This window comes from Chiloscyllium plagiosum, unplaced genomic scaffold (assembly GCF_037043375.1).
Source record: "Chiloscyllium plagiosum isolate Xiang-an unplaced genomic scaffold, Cpla_swu_hap1 HiC_scaffold_3, whole genome shotgun sequence".
Lineage (NCBI taxonomy): Eukaryota > Metazoa > Chordata > Chondrichthyes > Orectolobiformes > Hemiscylliidae > Chiloscyllium > Chiloscyllium plagiosum.
In genome coordinates this window covers 130,855,608-130,873,784 of record NW_028270141.1, presented here as the reverse complement: position 1 = coordinate 130,873,784, position 18,177 = coordinate 130,855,608, and the positions used below count along the sequence as shown (strand labels likewise).

At 45.1% G+C, this 18,177-nt stretch overlaps 1 protein-coding gene across 5 annotated transcripts in view; it reads right to left on the bottom strand.

The window, feature by feature from the left end:
• daam2 (dishevelled associated activator of morphogenesis 2) overlaps positions 1-18,177 on the bottom strand; it is a 342,206-nt gene that overhangs the window by 171,328 nt on the left and 152,701 nt on the right. For all 5 annotated transcript variants that reach the window (XM_043687244.2, XM_043687248.2, XM_043687246.2 and 2 more), the window contains exon 3: positions 5,951-6,040. In XM_043687244.2, the coding sequence (XP_043543179.2) occupies positions 5,951-6,040 (90 nt within the window). The remainder of the gene's footprint in view (positions 1-5,950; positions 6,041-18,177) is intronic.

Genomic DNA, 18,177 nt, shown 5'->3' with positions numbered 1-18,177 from the left:
GGGAGAGTTCCAGGAATTAGACCCAGCAACAGAGAAGGAGCAGAAATAAATTTCCAAGTCAAAGCGGTGAACGGCTTGGAGGGGAACTTGCAGGTATGCTGTTCCCTCATATCTGCTGCCCTTGTCTTTTGAGATGGCAGTAGTTGCGGGTTTGGAAGGTGCTGTAGATAGAGTCTTGGTGAGTTTCCACAGTGCATCGTATAGGTGGTACACTTTTGTGTGTTATGCTTGTCCAGCTTCTCCTTAACTACATCGACACATCTGCTTCAACCAAACCCTCGAGTAAATTATTCCTAAGTTATGGATGTGGACGCAGCAGTCTTTCTGATTTAGAATGCACTGCCAGAAGAGGTCGTGGAAGTCAGCACATTGGTGACATTTAAGAGGCATCTGGATGGTTACATGAATAGGGAGGGAATAGAGGAATATGAACCGAATAAGGGCAAAAGGTTTGTTTTTTTAGTTTAGTTAGGGCATGGCAATCGGCATAGGCTTGGAGGACCAAAGAGCCTGTTCCTGCGCTGTACTTCTGTTTTTTTTTGTTATAGATGGGGAGAATCAAATGCAAGCAAATAGAGCTTATAGTCATGGATCTTAGTCTTCCCAGCATTTGCCTGAAAAAATCCAACCAGAAACACTTTCCAGTCTCTTGCCCAAAATTCATCTGTAAACCAAAACACGAAACAAAATACAGCTGGAAAATTAGTCCATGGCTGGTTATGGGATGTCACTGCTGAATAATGGCTGCAATGGTTCCTCGAGAGCAACAGGCACCACACCTCAAAATGAATTCATCCTCTATAGCTTCTTGAGGCATCCCAACATGTAGGGAACTCCAGAGACCACGGTCTAGTCTTTTATTGACCTTTGGATGAAGGAATCTCTCTCTCTCCTCACTCCAAATGTTTAACTTGTGGCCCACATGGCTGTTCAAAGTATTTCACAGTGAACGAATTACCTCAATCAATTTTGCAGACCCTTGACATTTTGCACTGTTTGCAAGTAAATTGCTCACACCTTTAGCCATGCTCTATCCGCACCCTCCCCAAGAGGCAAGATGGCCACCTACCTGAGGGAGACAACTCAATGGAGTCACCTTGTGGCCAAATCCTGCAACTGTAATGTAACCACTGAAATAACCCAGAGGGAACTATTGGCTGGATTTTAGTGTTCTCTCAGGGAGGGGGGTGGGGGGTCGGAAGTGGGTTTGGAGGCACTGGATTGAACAGGAATGTGCCTGTTGGGAGGGCCCCATCACCTTCCTGTTTTGGCCTGATTCATTCCAAGATGGCAGACAGCCTGTGTGTCCTGGTGTCAATGGAGACCCTTTAGGTGGGGAATTAGTACCAATGGCAAACAGTGCAATCCCTCTGAAGGGCGCATGGACAGCAAGCACCGTCAAATTGTCCAAAGTTGTGAGGTACTACTGGGGAATACTCAGTTCCTGATCAAGGAGGCTGGAATCAGCGAGACAGGCCTCAAGAGAGCCAACCAATGGTCCTTGCAAGGTATGAACCCTTGCCCCAAACAGATACCATGAACTCCCACCAACCATCACCCATGCCACCGACCTCTTTCCCCCCCTCCCCCCCAACCCCTGTCATTCCTGTCCTGTCCATCTGGGATCCTGTGTCTCTGAAGGAGACGGAGGAACAGCGCTACCAGGGGAGCAGCGCTAACGGTCTGACAAGCTCATGGGCAAAACGTTTTCAGGGGGCTAGGATCCCCGTGGCCTTCAGGAAATTGATCCCAGCGAAGATTCTCCAGTTTTCTGCTCAAGTACCAGACTGGCATGTGATATGCCAAACCTCCTCCAAATAAAGGAGTGCGGAGCCCCTGTCAGCTCTCCAGCTTGTTGACAAGATCCCCATAGCCTGGATTACAATCCACACCCTGAACACTTTCCACCTATAAACAGCAAATGCTGAGACACAAATATGTGAGTAAGTTTAATTATAGCATGAATAAGATCTGTGGACAGAAAATGCTTGCACTAGGAAATATTTTCAATAAGATATAGATTATGGGGTAGGCATCTTAAAGGAACCATGTTATTTGTTTAATCCAAGCTAATTCTCTCATTGATGTCAACTCCAATGAGATTATTGGTGAGCATGAAGACTATTTTCCGTTGTGTTATGCTTTATGCTGTGAGCTCTTTGTGAACTGCCAAGAACTTTATTTCCCCCCCTATGTTACATCTGTCAACAACAAAAAATGAACAGCAAGAGGGCAATTATCAAAAGGAAAATCACTGCACGGTGATCCTATCTTGCCCCTTGTCTTCAGGGTGAATCATGTGAAGAACATTCACACAGGACTACTCTTACAGAATTCACTGAAAGGATTAACAGAATTCATATCACTAGATGCCAACACCAACTGTAAACATTACAACACATCAGGCTTTTGATGAAAGCAACCGGACACTGGAACCATCTTCCTGTCTCTTGGAAAAATTCCACGTGGTTACTGCCTCTTTACAGTGCTTCACTTTGCTAAGAAAATAGAAACTTTATCAAAGCTCTTACCAAAATCCAGACACACAACAATAATTGTCTCACCATTCTCCTTCCCTATACTTCATCAAAGAAAATCTCGTAAGCCAAATTTACTATGCCTTTATTAAGTTTGGCTTTCATTTAAAATCCATATCTTTCTCAGGGCCTATTAATTTTGTTCTATCTTAATATTTATGCAAGTTTCCTACTGCTGTTAGACTAATTGGCTTGTAATTGCTACAGCCACAGACAGACTAACTGGTTATGCATATAGGAGCTGATGCATTACATTTAGACAAATGTAACGTGCTACATTTTGGAAGGAAGAATATACTTTAACTGGGAAGAGGCTAAATTCAATAGAGGAGCTGAAGTACCTTGGTATCTAGATATAATGGTAACTTAAAGTTGTTACCATAAATGATTTAAGCCATGAAAAGGTACAAAGAGTTATTTGTTTTTGCATTGGAGGTATTGGAAACAAAACCAAAGGGGTATCTGTGAACATACTTAAGACTTACAGGTGGCACAGTGGTTCAGTGATTAGCACTGCTGCCTCACAGCACCAGGGACCTGGGTTCGATTCCTCCTCGACTGACTGTCTGTGTGGAGTTTCTGGATTAGTGGTGCTGGAAGAGCACAGCAGTTCAGGCAGCATCCAAGGAGCAGCGAAATCGACGTTTCGGGCAAAAGCCCTTCATCAGGAACATTCTCCCCAGTAGTACCTCACAACTTTGGACAATTTGACGGTGCTTGCTGTCCATGCGCCCTTCAGAGGGATTGCACTGTTTGCCATTGGTACTAATTCCCCACCTAAAGGGTCTCCATTGACACCAGGACACACAGGCTGTCTGCCATCTTGGAATGAATCAGGCCAAAACAGGAAGGTGATGGGGCCCTCCCAACAGGCACATTCCTGTTCAATCCAGTTTCCTCACACACACAAAGATGTGCAGGCCAGATGAATTAAGCATGCTAAATTGCCCATACTGTTAGGTGCATTAGTCAGGGGTAAATATAGAGTAAAGGAATGGGTCTGGGTGGGTTACTCTTCGGGGGGTCTGTGTGGACTTGTTGGGCCGCAGGGCCTGTTTCCGTATGTAGGGAATATAATCTAAACTCCAATGTGATTGCAGCAAGAGTCTATTGAGTTCAGGCTACCTTACAATGAAGAAAGGGAGGATTAAGAGGAGGTTAACGATTCTAACTGAGTAGATAATGGGAAACTTGTTTCCTCTTGTGGCAGGGTAATAGATGATAAAGAATTATTGTATTTTTTGAAGGAAAAATGAATCAGATGAAATTAGAATTTTATTTAGGCAATAAGTTCTGAAGATCTAAAATGCACTGCCTAAAATGGCAGCTGGTTAAATAAACTCTTTCAAAAAGGAAATGGATAAATACTTCAAGGGGGCTCCATCAAAAGAACAAGGGAATGGGACAAACTGGATAAGTCTTTCAAAACAGCAGCACCATCATGATGGACTGAATGGCCTGCTGTGCTGTATGATTCTCTGGTTGAATGAAAATGAAAAGTTGTGATGAGAGAGCTATGTGGTGAGAGAATTTTCCACCAATCATGGCCCTCAATCCTACAATCCTAGAATTGAAAACAACACTCCTCTTAAATCCCCGGACACCAGTCAGAACCTGAGTTTGGTATTTCAATGCTACATCATGACCCAGGCGAAACAGCACAGCAGAACAGTCAGTGTGAAGTCGATCCACTGTCAGGTCTTACCTGGAGGTATTTCACCACAAGCAGAAAAAACAGAACTCGTGGGAAAGTACGAGTACGGGTCGATGGACCAAGTGCTGGAAAGTGGAATAAGTGTAGATAGGTCAGTGCACACTCAATGGGCTGAAGGGCCTTTTCTGTGCTAGATGCCTTTATGAATCAGCCCATTACTAGTTCATTCTCGGAATGTGTACTCTGTTGGAGGGGCTAGCAATTAACACTGATTCATTGGGATTTTCAGGAGACCTTCTTAAACAGCCTCAATCCATTGATGTAGCATTTTGATGTAACTGGGTGTTTTTTTTAGGTCAACGCAGGGGGCAGTTAAGATCCATTCACATTGATTCTTAAGCAAAGGGGTATCAATGAACATATTTAAGGCTCCAATGTGACTGCAACAACAGTCTATCGAGTCACTGTTATCCCTACCTACGTTAGGTTGGTCGATTTTCTTCCCCGAAATACATTAGTGGATTGAGTGAATTTTTTAACAGAATCCATCAGCTTTATGATCACTTTTATTGGCACCAATCTTTTTTTAACTGAATTCTAAATTCTCAACTTGTCACAGCAGGATTCGAATTCAAATTCTTTGCATTATCTGTCCAGCAACACAAGCAGTGGGTTTGGAATCCCTGCTGGCCAAATCACTGCATGGGTGATAAAAAGACTAGGAACTCTAAGGTCGTCTCTTATCATCGTATGGACAAATTCAGAAGTAGCACCACATTAGGCAGTAATCCAATGGGTTTATTTGAAATCACAAGCTTTCTGTTGTCATCAGCATTTTAGGGACAGGACGTAGGCCATTCAGCCCATCAAGCCTACCCCACCGTTCAATACAATCGAGTCATACTCGCACTCTCCCATTAGAAAGCGGCAATTTTAACCTGAGGATTACCACAGCTCGGAGGAGGGACAGGGTCAAGGTCTCATTCATGGTCACACCTTTAGTGTCACTCTACATTGCAAACCAGCCACCCAGCCAATTAGATTACTTACAGTGTGGAAACAGGCCCTTCGGCCCAACAGGTCCACACCGACCCGCCGAAGCGTATACCACCCAGACCCATACTCCTACACTTACCCCTTCACCTAACACTACGGACAATTTAGCATGGTCAATTCACCTAACCTGCACATTTTTGGATTGTGGGAGGAAACCGGAGCACCCGGAGGAAACCCACACAGACACGGGGAGAATGTGCAAACTCCACACAGAGAGTCGCCTGAGGCGGGAATGGAACCCGGGTCTCTGGCGCTGTGAGGCAGCAGTGCTAACCACTGTGCCACCGTGCCGCCCACGGTATATGAAGTTAGGCGGACAGGCAGGTAGTACTGAGGAGATGGGGAGGCTGCTAAAAGATTTCAACAGTTTTGGAGAGTGGTCCAGGAAATGGCTGATGAAATTCAATATGAGCAAGTGCGAGGTCTTGCACTTTGGAAAAAAGCTAACCAACTCCAATACAGTCATGGCTGACAGAACACATCAATGTCTTTCACTCATCCCATTCCCACTGGTCATCAGAAATCGATGTTTCTCTACCTTAAACAGAGTCAAAGGCTGAGCCGACACAGCCCTTCCTTCACAAACCTCTGGAATCCTCCATAACCATGCTTCATTCAAGGTTGAAACACACCGCCTTAAATACTCCTTCTCCCTTTCCCCTGACTGCATTAATCACAGCTCAATGATACTGCTGTCACATACCTTCTTCTTACTGCAGTAAATTTGCCATTTCTTCTCCATGGGCAGTGCAAACATAGCATCTCGGTTCTTGTCAGTGAGGTCCAACTCATCCTGGAAATAAGGGCAGAAAAAGGAATCAGTCACCTCACCAATCTTCCGTCAGGCCCAATCCAACAGATTCCCCCCTCAACCTTACCCCCTCCCCACCCCCCCAACCAAGGCTTGCGATATTTTGTACAACAAACAAACAACAAGCTTTCAGAAACAATAAAAGAGAAACATTTTATTGTTAGTTCTTCCATCTGTAAAGTTCCTTCTGGGTTGCACAGAGTGGTGACTGGGAGATTAGTCGTTAATTTCTGGATTCTTCAACACAACTCAGGAAGAAATGAAAACTGCCACAGCACAAGTGCTCCTTAAAGGATTCCCCCAACCTTCTGCTGCTATCTTAGTGGTTCCCTGGATTGCTCGCAACAGCCTCCAGGAGAGTAATTATTGCTTGCTGGAGACTCCAGGGAATTTTGAATGGTGGGCACCTCGTTCCCATTGAAAGATTTTGCCTTGGCCTCAAGGGGGCGCAATCATGGTCTGCAGCAGTGTATATCAAGGGGTGCAGCTCTAACATGTGCCATGGCATAACCTCCAGAGTTTGTCCCAATTCCCCTCAATCTGAATCACTACCATTGTCAAGAGACGTTACCTTGTAGACATCAAGAAATACCTGTTAGAGAGGAAAGCCCAAATTGAGGCTGGGGGTGGGGTCAGTTATTACCAAACTCATGATAGATTTAAGCTTTGTGGTCATACCCACTACTGCCTAGTTTGAGACTTCACAGATACATTCCTGCGAAAAGCTCTGGCAACTTAGACAATCAACCATCAGATTGGGTAGAAATCTTGGAACTGAGATGGCAATTTACTTTTTTTAAAATTCATTCACGGGATGAGGGTGTTCCTGGCCAGGCTAACATTCATTGCCCTAATTGCCCACGTTGCTGTGGCATGCAGGCCAGACCAGGTAAGGATGTCAGTGAGCCAGATGGGTCTTCCAACAATGGATTCATGGTCATCATTAGACTCTTAATTCCAGATTTTACTGAGTTCAATTAACACCATCTGCCATGGAGGGATTCGAACCTGGGTCCCCAGAACATCTGGTGATAATGCCACTAGGCCACTGCCTCCCCTTATAACTTATACAACCATATACACTTACCTGGATATCTAACAATAGCATTTTTAATGCAGCAAAATCATCCAAGCTATTTCACAGCATCTTAGTCAGACACAACCGATTTCTGATGAAGGGCTTTTGCCCGAAATGTCGATTTTCCTGCTCCTCGGATGCTGCCCAACCTGCTGTGCTTTTGCAGCACCACTCTTTTGACACAAACTGATATTGAAGTCAAGGAACAGGGTGGCTCAATGGCTCAGTGGTTAGCACTGTTGCCTCACAGCACCAGGGACCTGGGTTCAATTCCACCCTCAGGTGACCATCTGTGTGGAGTTTGCACATTCTCCCTGTGTCTATGTGCGTTTCCTTTGGGTGTTCTGGTTTCCTCCCACAATCACAAAGAAATGCAGGCTAGGAGGCCGGGCCATGTAAAATGCAGGGTTATGGGGATCATTTTGGGTGGAATGCTTTTCAGAGGGTTGGTATGGGCTGAATGGCCTGCATCCACACTGTAGGGGATTCTATGAGCTGGAAGAATGCCTTGAAGGTCCAGTTGAAGAGATGGGATTTAAGAAAGGTAGGGGGAATTGAGGAAAGGGAATTCCATCCCCGGCCAACCCAGTCCATTTTAGTCTTCAAGGGAAGATTCTGCAAAGCTACACCTTGCTGCACGGGGCAAATCAAGTTCCTGTGTATTTATTCCGGCCATCCTTGGATCCTTACATGGAGCAACATATTCATAAATAATCAACTTGGAAATTGGAACTGAGACAAAGCCAGAGAGTGATGGTTACATCCTCAGGACAACTGAAGTGTTGAGGAGTGATGGGTAGCTAAACTCTTTCAAACAGCCAAACATTGGCATGCAGGACAGAATGGCTTCCTCCTGCTCTTTAGAGACTGTACTGAGTTTGCTTGCTGTACTAACTTCACCTCTTGAGGAGAGAAACATTTAACTGTGTGCTAGCAGGATCAGGCAATTTTGGAACAGTGCCACAGTAAGACAATGAAAAATTAAGTCAACCTGATGTAGAGACTTCTAACCTCCACTTTCCTCAGTTCTTGCTGTGAAACAAACAGATGGGTTGACATGAACATGTTGAAGTGATGCGAATGTCCTGTCTCTGTGTGTGTGTGTGGTGGCCTGGCTATAATAATAGACATTCTCTCACTAGGTTTAATTAACAGATACTGTAGACCAAGGTTAGAATGGTGCTGGAAAAGCACAGCAGGTCAAGGCAGCATCTGAGGAGTAGGAAAATCGACGTTTTGGGCAAAAGCCCTTTGAGACATTGATTTTCCTGCTTCTCGGATTCTACCTGACCTGCTGTGCTTTTCCAGCACCACACTAACCTTTGACTCTAATCGCCAGCATCTGCAGTATCCACTTTTGCCTAGATACTGTAGACCAGATAAGCGTATTTTAAATGCACTGAAAGTTTCTTCTGTGTAAAACTAACCCCATGCTACCTGCAGGGAGGAGGCGTCAGCTGTGACACTCTGACCTCTTGGTCAAAAGATTATGGTCCAATTCCCACTTGAGAGATTGGACTGCATCATTTAATCTAGTCTGATAGTCCCGTGTCACATTGAGGAACTGCTGCATTGTCAGAGCTGTTGCTTTTCAGGTGAGGACTGACCTGTCCTCTCAGCCAAGTGTGATTGATCCGAAAGGCGATGGGCACGTTCTTACTGAGGCAACAGGTCTAGAAAGAGATTACAGCCATTCTTCCATATCCGCAAAGGTTCTGTTCTTGAGAACACCCTTGAATTATGAAAGTGTGGAGCTTGTTTAAAAATAAGTTAAGGTCTGAAGTCACATGACATCAGGTTATAGTCCACGTCACCTGACAAAGGGTCAGCGCTCCGAAAGTTTGTGATTTCAAATAAACCTGTTGGACTGTAACCTGGTGTTGTGAGATTTCTGACCTTGTCCACCCCAATCTAACACCGACAGCTCCACATCAAAAATAGGTTAAAAATCGCAGATACATGTATTTTGTCCACAGATGCTGAATCTTGTTGTTAATTACGTTTTGGGGTGGATAGGCGAATCTGCGATTTGTGACTTCGCTATTACAGAGGACTTCCTTATTACCATTAACGCAATGCCTGTATATGAGAAACAAAAACAGAAATTGCTGGAAAATCTCAGCAGGTCTGGCAGCATCTGTGAAAAGAAATCAAGGTTAATGTTTCAGGTCCGGTGACCCTTCCTCAGAATAGGGCAAGGGTGACTGGACTTGAAACATTAACTTTGATTTCTCTGCACAGATGCTGCCAGACTGGCTAAGCTTTTCCAGAAATTTCTGTTTTTTGTTTCTAATTTACAGCATCTGCAGTTCTTATGGTTTTTATTTGGTCTGTATATGAGAGCCAGCTGTGTGTACACTGGGTAATCGGTCTTACAGCAGCAATGACACTTCAAATACACTACACTGGCTGCAAAGCACTTTGAGAAGGGAGGAGGTTGCCACATGAATGCAACTCTTTTGTTTCTCTGATATAATCAGAGCATAGCACGCAGGCCTGCAAAAATTATAGTGTGTGTGTCTTTTATATGTGTGTGTGTATGTGTGTCTGTTTTTCTGTGTGTGTCTTTGTGACTCTGTGTGTGAATGTATGTCTGTGTATCTGTCATGGTGTGTTGTCTTGTACATGGATGTCTGTATGTGGGTATGTGAATTTGTGTGTCTTGTACGTGGGTGGATGCATCTGTGTGCGTGTCCGTGTGAGAGTTTGCGATTGTGTGTGTCTTGTGTGTAGGTGGATGGGTGTGTGTCTGTGCTTGTGTGTTTGTAAATGTGTGTGTGCACACCTGTGAGCATGTGTCTTTGTGTGTCCCTCGGTAGTTTATACAAAGGAGAAAGCGAGGACTGCAGATGCTGGAGATCAGAGCTGAAAATATGTTGCTGGAAAAGCGCAGCAGGTCAGGCAGCATCCAAGGAACAGGAGAATTGACGTTTCGGGCATAAGCCCTTCTTCAGGAAACTTCCTGAAGAAGGGCTTATGCCTGAAACGTCGATTCTCCTAGTTTATACAAAGGGCTGCTCCTAGAGGCTTATCCAGCTCACTGTGGCTCAGCAGATCACTCTGTTACTTCAGTTGCAGAGGCTACAGCAGCAGATCCACATTCTGCTGCAGTACTGAGGGAGCTCCTCACTTCCTGAGGTAACATCTTTCTAAAGGCAGCTTAATGACAGTGGTCTGTATTCCCTACCAAGGTTCTGTTTCTAAGATGAGTAGGTTATCTTATCAATGTTCACATTGTCATTTGTGGGATCTTGCTGTGCATCATGGCTGCCATGTTGCCACACACAACACTAACAGCTGCATTTCAGAATTACTTTGTGGCTATAATGTGTCTGGGGCCATTCTAGGTGTGTGAAAAGAGCTAAACAGATGTAAATTCCTTGAACCAATGAAAAATTACATCATGTAAGCACTATCTAGAAAAATGGCTGAAAGTGGGGTGCTGAACAAGCCGAGGGAATGGTAGGTGTTGGAGGAGAGGGAAGATGGAGGGAAGAGAAGGTCAATATAATACCGACTATTGGGAATCAGTCAGAGGAAAAGGCCACTCTCTCGGCTGGGGAAAGAGGAGAAACCGTAAGGAAATGTCCCACTCAACAAAGTTCTTTTGTGTTGGTGTGCGTGAGTGTGCATGTGTGTGTATATGTACTTGTGCGTGTGAATGTGTGCATGTGTGTTTATGGGTGTGCGTAAGTGTGTGTGTGTCTGTGTTTGTGTCTGTGTTTGTGAATGTGTGCTTGTGCATGTGTGTCTGTGTGTGTGTGAATGTGCACGCGTGTGTGTGTGTGAAAGACGAGCTCACACGGGTTATAAAATTTATGTGGCACGCCCTGATACCACATCACCGCAGTTTTACCAGCTTCGTCCCCAAAAGGGATGCCTCAACTATTTTCCCTGGGAACAGGATATGCCAGGGTCCATGTCGGCAATCACACAGTTATAATTTCCTGCCCAGGTCCCTAGATCCCCAACCCCGCCCCAATACCACTCAATTATTACCACTGTCACATGCTGCTTCCTCCATGTGGAGTTCGCTCATGCTTTCCCAATTGGGCCCATGCTTTTGTGCTTCCTGATATGATCACCTGACAGCATCCCAAAAGAGTGAACATCCCGTTGGCAAGAAAGCTTCTGGGATTGTTCAAAGAAGCAGACTCTTATATGAGTACTGCTGGGCAGCTACTGAACCTGTCTTCCCTATTTCAGATGTGCCCAGAGTCCTGTTACAGGAAAAATATTATTAAATTAGAGAGGGTTCAGGAAAGGTTTACCTGGATGTTGCCAGGGATGGAGGCTCTGAGTTATAAGGAGAGGCTGAATAGGCTGGGACCTTTTTCATTGGAGCGTACTAGGTTGAGGGGTGACCTTAGAGAGGTTTGTAAAATCACGAGGGGTATAGAATGGTAGGTGCCGTTCCCTCGGGTGGCGGGGGGGAGATTTCAAGAATAGAGGGCATATTTATAAGGGGAGAGGACATGAGGGGCAAATGTCTTACACAGAGGATGGTTCGTGTGTGGAATGAGCTTCCAGAGGAAGGAGGAGGTGGATGTGGGTACGGTGACAACATTTAAAAGACATTTAGATTAGCACATGAATAAGAAGTGTTTGGAGAGATATGGGCCAAGCATGGGTAGGTGAGACTAGTTTAGTTTTGGGATTACGGTCGGCATGGACTGGTTAGTCCGAAGGGTCTGTTTCCGTGCTGTGTCACTCTATGACTCTCCCAGGCTACGTGTGGCAGGATAGCGCTGGTTTTTCCCTCTCCCTACACATCCACCTCCACCCCGGCATTTGGCTCGAAGCTTGAGGGGGAGAGCCTTGTCTTTAAGCGGAGGCACTTCGCAGTAAATTCAATAACTTTATTACCTGCTCCCATTTCTTGTCAGCTGCTGAGAATATTCCGTTCTTGTCATCTGTACATACCCCAGACACCTCTTCTGTTTCTTTACTCGCCTTATTTCCACCCGTTTTGCCTTCCTGCATCATCTCTTGTATTGATTAACCTCTCTCACCATCGTGGACCTACCTCTTTGTTCTTTTTCAAACTCTGCCATTCTCCCCTCTGCCTGTTTAACACAATTCCCACAGTTTCCAGACCCAGACCTGAAATGCTAACTCTGTCCAGGTCGTACCTCTTATCACCTCAGGACATCCCCAGTGGGCTTTCAAACCAGTGAGACGGGTTTGAGGGAACTGTTATAACTTTGGAAATGCGGTGGTTAATTTGTGTACAGCAAGCTCCCACAAACAGCGATGTGATGCTGGCCAAGGTATCAGTCTACAAAAATTATGTCATGTGATCTCTCAACAAAACAATCCAAGGCTTTAAACAAGAACATAGCAGGCTCAGAATTCTCAAACAGTAGCAATGAGCCAGAACAACCTCACACACAAGTATTCACCCAGACTGTGTAACTGAGGGTGCAGTGCTGGAAAAGCACAGCAGGTCAGGCAGCATCCGAGCAGCAGGAGAGTTGACGTTTCAGGCATAAACCCTTCATCAGGAGCTGAGGGCTTGGGAGTGAAGATTGAACTCGCCATTCCCTGACTATGCAACCCAACCAGCTGCTTCTGACATTTCAATAAAACTGCCGATGCTGGAATCCAAAGTAGACAGACAGGAGGGTGGAAGAACACAGCAAGTCAGGCAGCATCAGGAGACGGAGAAGTCAGTGTTTCAGGCTGAAATGTCACCTTCTCTACATCCTGATGCTGCCTGGTTTGCTGTGTACGTCCAGCCTCCTGCCTGTCTGCTCTGACTGTCAATAGCCAGGCAGAGAGCACTTCAAAGACTTTAAGTATTGGAGAGGTGGGGACCCTCAATCAGAGAGGAGGCAGGTCAAGTTGGTTAAAAATAGAACTATTGCTTAGGCCCCACGATGGGAATTGAGGATTAAACAGCAACTGCACAGCAGCGAGCAGTGCTGGCAGGGAGATGGACTACTGCATAGTAACACTACTGTTGGTGCACTGACAAGCCAACAGACTGGCTTAGACTGCTGTGCCTGGCTCAAAGTGAACAGGGGCTCAATTGTGCAGATTAAGTAGGAAACAGAATGGGCCACTTAAAGTCAGCAAGCAGCTTGCCAAAAACAGGGGAAGGTGCAGGATTAATCTGAAATGTTTAACTTTGTACAATTCGTTCTCCCCTTGAACACTGGGTTGCCCAGAACGAGGAATACAGCTGGAGTCGGTGACAAGGTGGGAGTGGGCACCGTCCTCTTGCTGAGCAGTTCATTTTATCCATTTTACCGCAGCACTGAGGGTGGGGAGGGGTGGGTTGAGAGGCAATAGCGACTGAGAAACGTAACTGCTTTATTCAACAGCGCAGAGCTTCATCCACAAAGAGAAAAGCCACCCGATATCAACCTGAAGTGGTTTTCCCTCAGCCCACTCCTAAATGCTCAGAAATACGCACTGGGTGGAATGGTGGGGTGGGGTTAAAGGTTGGGAATGAGTAATAGGGGACAGCAGTTGAGAACAGCTGGATGTCAAAATAACTTAAGAAGCAGTTGTAAATGGGTGTGCAGCAGGGTTAAAAATTGTCTAGAAGCAGGAGATCACAGGGTGCACTGGGTCTTGTCTGTTTAAGCCCATTTCGTGACTAAATCTAAGGGAAGTTTCAGACTGGCTGAAGACGAGGAAGGAAACTAAGGCCTAAGATGTGTTTGAGTTTTATATAGCTGTAACAGCCTGGTAATCAGGCATGCCCTTAAAACCACTGTATGTTGAGGCAGAATTGGGGACAGTTTTGAACTTAGGGTGCAAATGTCGACAACATACCCTGAAGACAACAAAAATCAAAACTGGGAGAGATATAAAGTCAGACATAAAGTACACTACATATAAAATAGGGATAGCATGGTGGCTCAGTGGGTAGCACTGCTGCCTCATAGCACCAGGGATCCAGATTTGATTCAAGCCTTGATGCAGGCAGTCAATACATGTAATATTTTGTAAATTCTACTTTTGAAATTGAACGAGTCTGGCTCAAGATTGAGATACAGCCAGACTCTAACCTCACACCTTCAATGCATTGTCTGAGCTGAGAAGTCACCTTTGGTTATAAAACCTTAAGTTATCTCAAGAAGATGATTTAAAAGAAGTTCTCGGATTTCATACCGATGAACTGAAACCTGCAACCCATTCTAAAAGATGAAAGACTGAACAACAATCCGGGTTTGTTCAATACATCATTTCAGTTGCATGACGCTGTAATCTTTTGCTATAAATTCTGTGTTTTATGGTCTTATTCTCCACAACCACCTAATTCAGGAGCAGCGCTCCGAAAGCCTGTGCTTCCAAATAAATCTGTTGGACTGGTGTTGTGTGATTTTTAACAAAGGTCAGGAAGTGTAACAAATCAAGCAGAGTCACCATGGTTTTGTGAAAGGGAAACTGTGTTTTTGTGTTTGAGGGTGCGATAAGCAGGGTGGATAAAGGGGAACCACTGGATGTAGTGCATTCAGAGTTCCAAAAGGTTACCAATAAGCTGCCGCATAAAAGATTGTTCATAATGTTTCATTGATGGTCTTCCACCCCACCTCTTTGGACAATATTTTGAAATGATTATTTGCACCATGGTTCTGAACTGTACATTAAGTGTTGCCAATCTCTAGCTTTATAGTCTCTGACATTTTTGCAGCACAGAAAGGCAGATGGGCTTAAATAATGCCTTTATTCCTGATGAAGGGCTTTTGCCCGAAACGTCGATTTTGCCTGTCCTCGGATGCTGCCTGAACTGCTGTGCTCTTCCAGCACCACTAATCCAGAATCTGGTTTCCAGCATCTGCAGTCATTGTTTTTACCTCGTTAAATAATGCCTGATTCACTGGGCCTTGCATTCACCAGGACTCTATTTGATCAACTTTTCATTTCTGTCATCTCTTCGGATCCCCTTCCAAGCAGTCAACCTTCAGTGGTCATGGCTGTCAGTGACTATAACTCAATGGCAGTCTCAATGTCCACTATCTAAGATCTCATATCCAGGTGCTCCTGTATGTCAGGCAGGAATACACAGGAGATAAGTACCGAATAACCACTTCATCATACTGGAGGTCTTTAGCATTACTGACAAATCCATTCAATGGACGTGGCTGGGCCAGCGCAGACATGTTGTCTTAGCAATGACTGTATGCAGATGGACCTTTGAGGGGGGGATGACCTTGTCAAGAGATGACAAAGATCGATGTGGGATATTAAATGTAGAAACTCTTTAGCCTTTTGTCTTGTCTGGCCTATTGTTCTGATCACCGGTATTTTGTACCATAGGCATTTTAAACTTGTAATTCCAAAATGTGTTTCTTCTAAAGAACTAATACAGTCAAAAATATCTGTGGATAGAAGTTAAGTAGCTGCCTGGAGAAAGCCTACAAAATATCACACCCACAGATGCCCAGGGAACTTCAAACAATGGCCCTTCAAAACAGGAGAAGATTAAAGTTAAAACGATGTCACTACAAAAACAATGGGGGGGGGGGGGGCAGGGGGGGAGCTGATGGTCATCAGTGGAGGACTATGTGTCAAACAGGAGATATATTTGTTGTGGTGTCTTTTGATGAACATACAAAGAGAGGGGAGAAAAAGTCAGCTTCTACCTCTCCTGGAGTGTGCTTGTGGAACTGGACATCTTGTATGTGTACCAGCCTGGGGACATGTGTAAGCATGTGGTAAAGATCACAGTTAAAGAACTACCCCTCGTCATCCCTATGTTACAGATAAAGGGATCTTCTCACACTGAGAGCAAGAAATCAGGAGGTTTCCATCCAGGCAAAAGGAAAAAGAGCAAGGAAATCCCTCTCTCATCCTGAATAGCGGAATTCATTTGTGGTTGAAAGAAATCAAAAGGACAAAATTTCAGCCAATCTGCAAAACTTAACGGTGGCTGTGAAGAAGCAGCGTTTGGAGGTTATGTCCAAGGTTCGTGCTCATCTGCTTCTATCGGTCTTTCTATTTCTTTCTTTTACTTTTGCTATTTTAGTTTTCTCGTTTTTCCTCTTCTATGGGAGCAATTCCTTCCCATGAGGCAGCTGCAACAGCAGCAAACGGACCTGGAACGATACACTGGCTGCTACGACAGGGTGGGCCCAGAACTAAGTGGGACCCGGCAGCTTCAGCGGCGGCTGCATGGCCAGTGCCATCTCAGGGCTGTTATGCCGTCGGTGGAGGCAAAATGACGCTGAAGAATGATGACAGGATACCAACGGTGGTAGTGTGGCCCCAGTCGGGGGCTGGGTCGTGGGCACCTTACGGCTGAAGGTGCTCGTGTTCTGGCTGTGGCAGGGTCTGGGCACTCGGAATCTGTGTGTTCTCGGACTGAGGGGTGGGCTTTCAGGTTTCGCCTCTCTGGCACGAGGACACATGGTGGGGAGTGATCCAAATGTTTCATTTTGCCATTTCTTTTATTTCTGCTTTTTTTTAGTCCTGTCTTTTTTTAACTAAAATGCCGACAGAGAGTAGCAACCTTATACACTTTTCACTGCACTCCTGTATCCCTGCACTCTTGTACACAGCAAAATCTCATTATGGATGGATGGATAGATAGGTAGATAGATAGATGGTTAGGTAGATAGATAGATGGGGAGGTAGGTAGATAGATGAGTTGGTGGGTAGATAGGTAGATAGACAGATAGGTAGTTAGGTAGGTAGATAGATGGGTAGGTAGGTGAGTAAGTAGATAGACAGATGAGTAGGTTGGTGGGTGGATAGATAGATGGTTAGGTAGGTAGACAGATGGGTAGATGGGTTGATGAATAGATGGATAGAACTAAGGATCATGAAACTGGCTGTTCTGTCGTCAATGCTACCAGAAGCTTCCACTGGAACGGCAATGAGTGGTGACCAGAATTGGACATAAAACCCTAACTGAGGCCTAACTAATACTTTTTAAAGTCTTACCAACAGATTTATAGAATGGCAGAATTGTTACAGTGCAAAAGGAAGCCTTTGGCACATCATGTTTGCGCTGGCTCGCATTAGACCTTAGTCCCATTCTCCTCCCATCCCTGTCCATTGTTTCTAGTCACACAATTCTCTTGTACCCTCTTGAACATCTCAAGTGAACCTGCCTCCCTCCACCACAGTTTCAGACAGTGCATTCCAGACCCTAATGACTTGCTGATTGAAAACATTTCTTCCCTCAACACTTCTGCTTCTTTTGCAGTTACTTTAGAATAGGTGCATTCTCATTTTCAACCATTTTAACAGCAGGAACAGTCTCTCCCTGTCGAGTCTGTGCAGCCTGCTCATGATTTTGAAAAGCTCCACCAGATCTCCTGTTAGCCTTCTTCTCTCCAAGGAGAACAGCCCCACCTTCTTCAATCTATCCTCCTCACTGAAGTTTCCCTTCCTTGGAACCATTGCTGTAAATCACATCTGCACTCTCGCCAACGCGTTCACATCGTTTCTACAGTGTGGCACCTGACACTGGTCACAATACTCCAGCTGAGGTCGAACAAGTGTCTTGTGCAAGTTTGACATCCTTCTCCCCTTCATGAGAAACAGCGCCCCTGCTCTTCGATTTGAGAAGTGATGGGTAAGGGGGAGCTCCAATCTGATCAGGAGGTTTTAACTGGCAATGCAATAGTTCAGCCCGATCGCGTGTGGACCATCATCAGGAGAAACATGGCACCGAATGAAACTCCAACATGCACTTCAGTTTGTCCAATATGGATTGGGCAAGTGTGCGGCCTTGCTTCCTGCTGGCTGTATTAAGGGGTAAGTTATTCTATATCCATGTTCCTCTTCTCATCTAAATACAGAGGAACCTCGATTATCCAAACAACACAAGCAGTGAGTATTTCGTTCAGTTAATCAAGGTTCCTCTGTATAGTGTCTGTGTGTGTGTGTCTCTGTGTGTGTGAGTGTCTCTGTGTGTGTCTGTGTGCAACAGGGTTATGTCTGAAGTGGGACATAAGAACTTGGATCGGAAATCGGCCATCCGGCCCTTCAAGCCTGCTCTGCCATTCAATAAGATCATTGCTGATCTGTTCTCTGTGTGTAATGTACCTCCCCTGGTCAGCACGAGCCAACACTGATATTT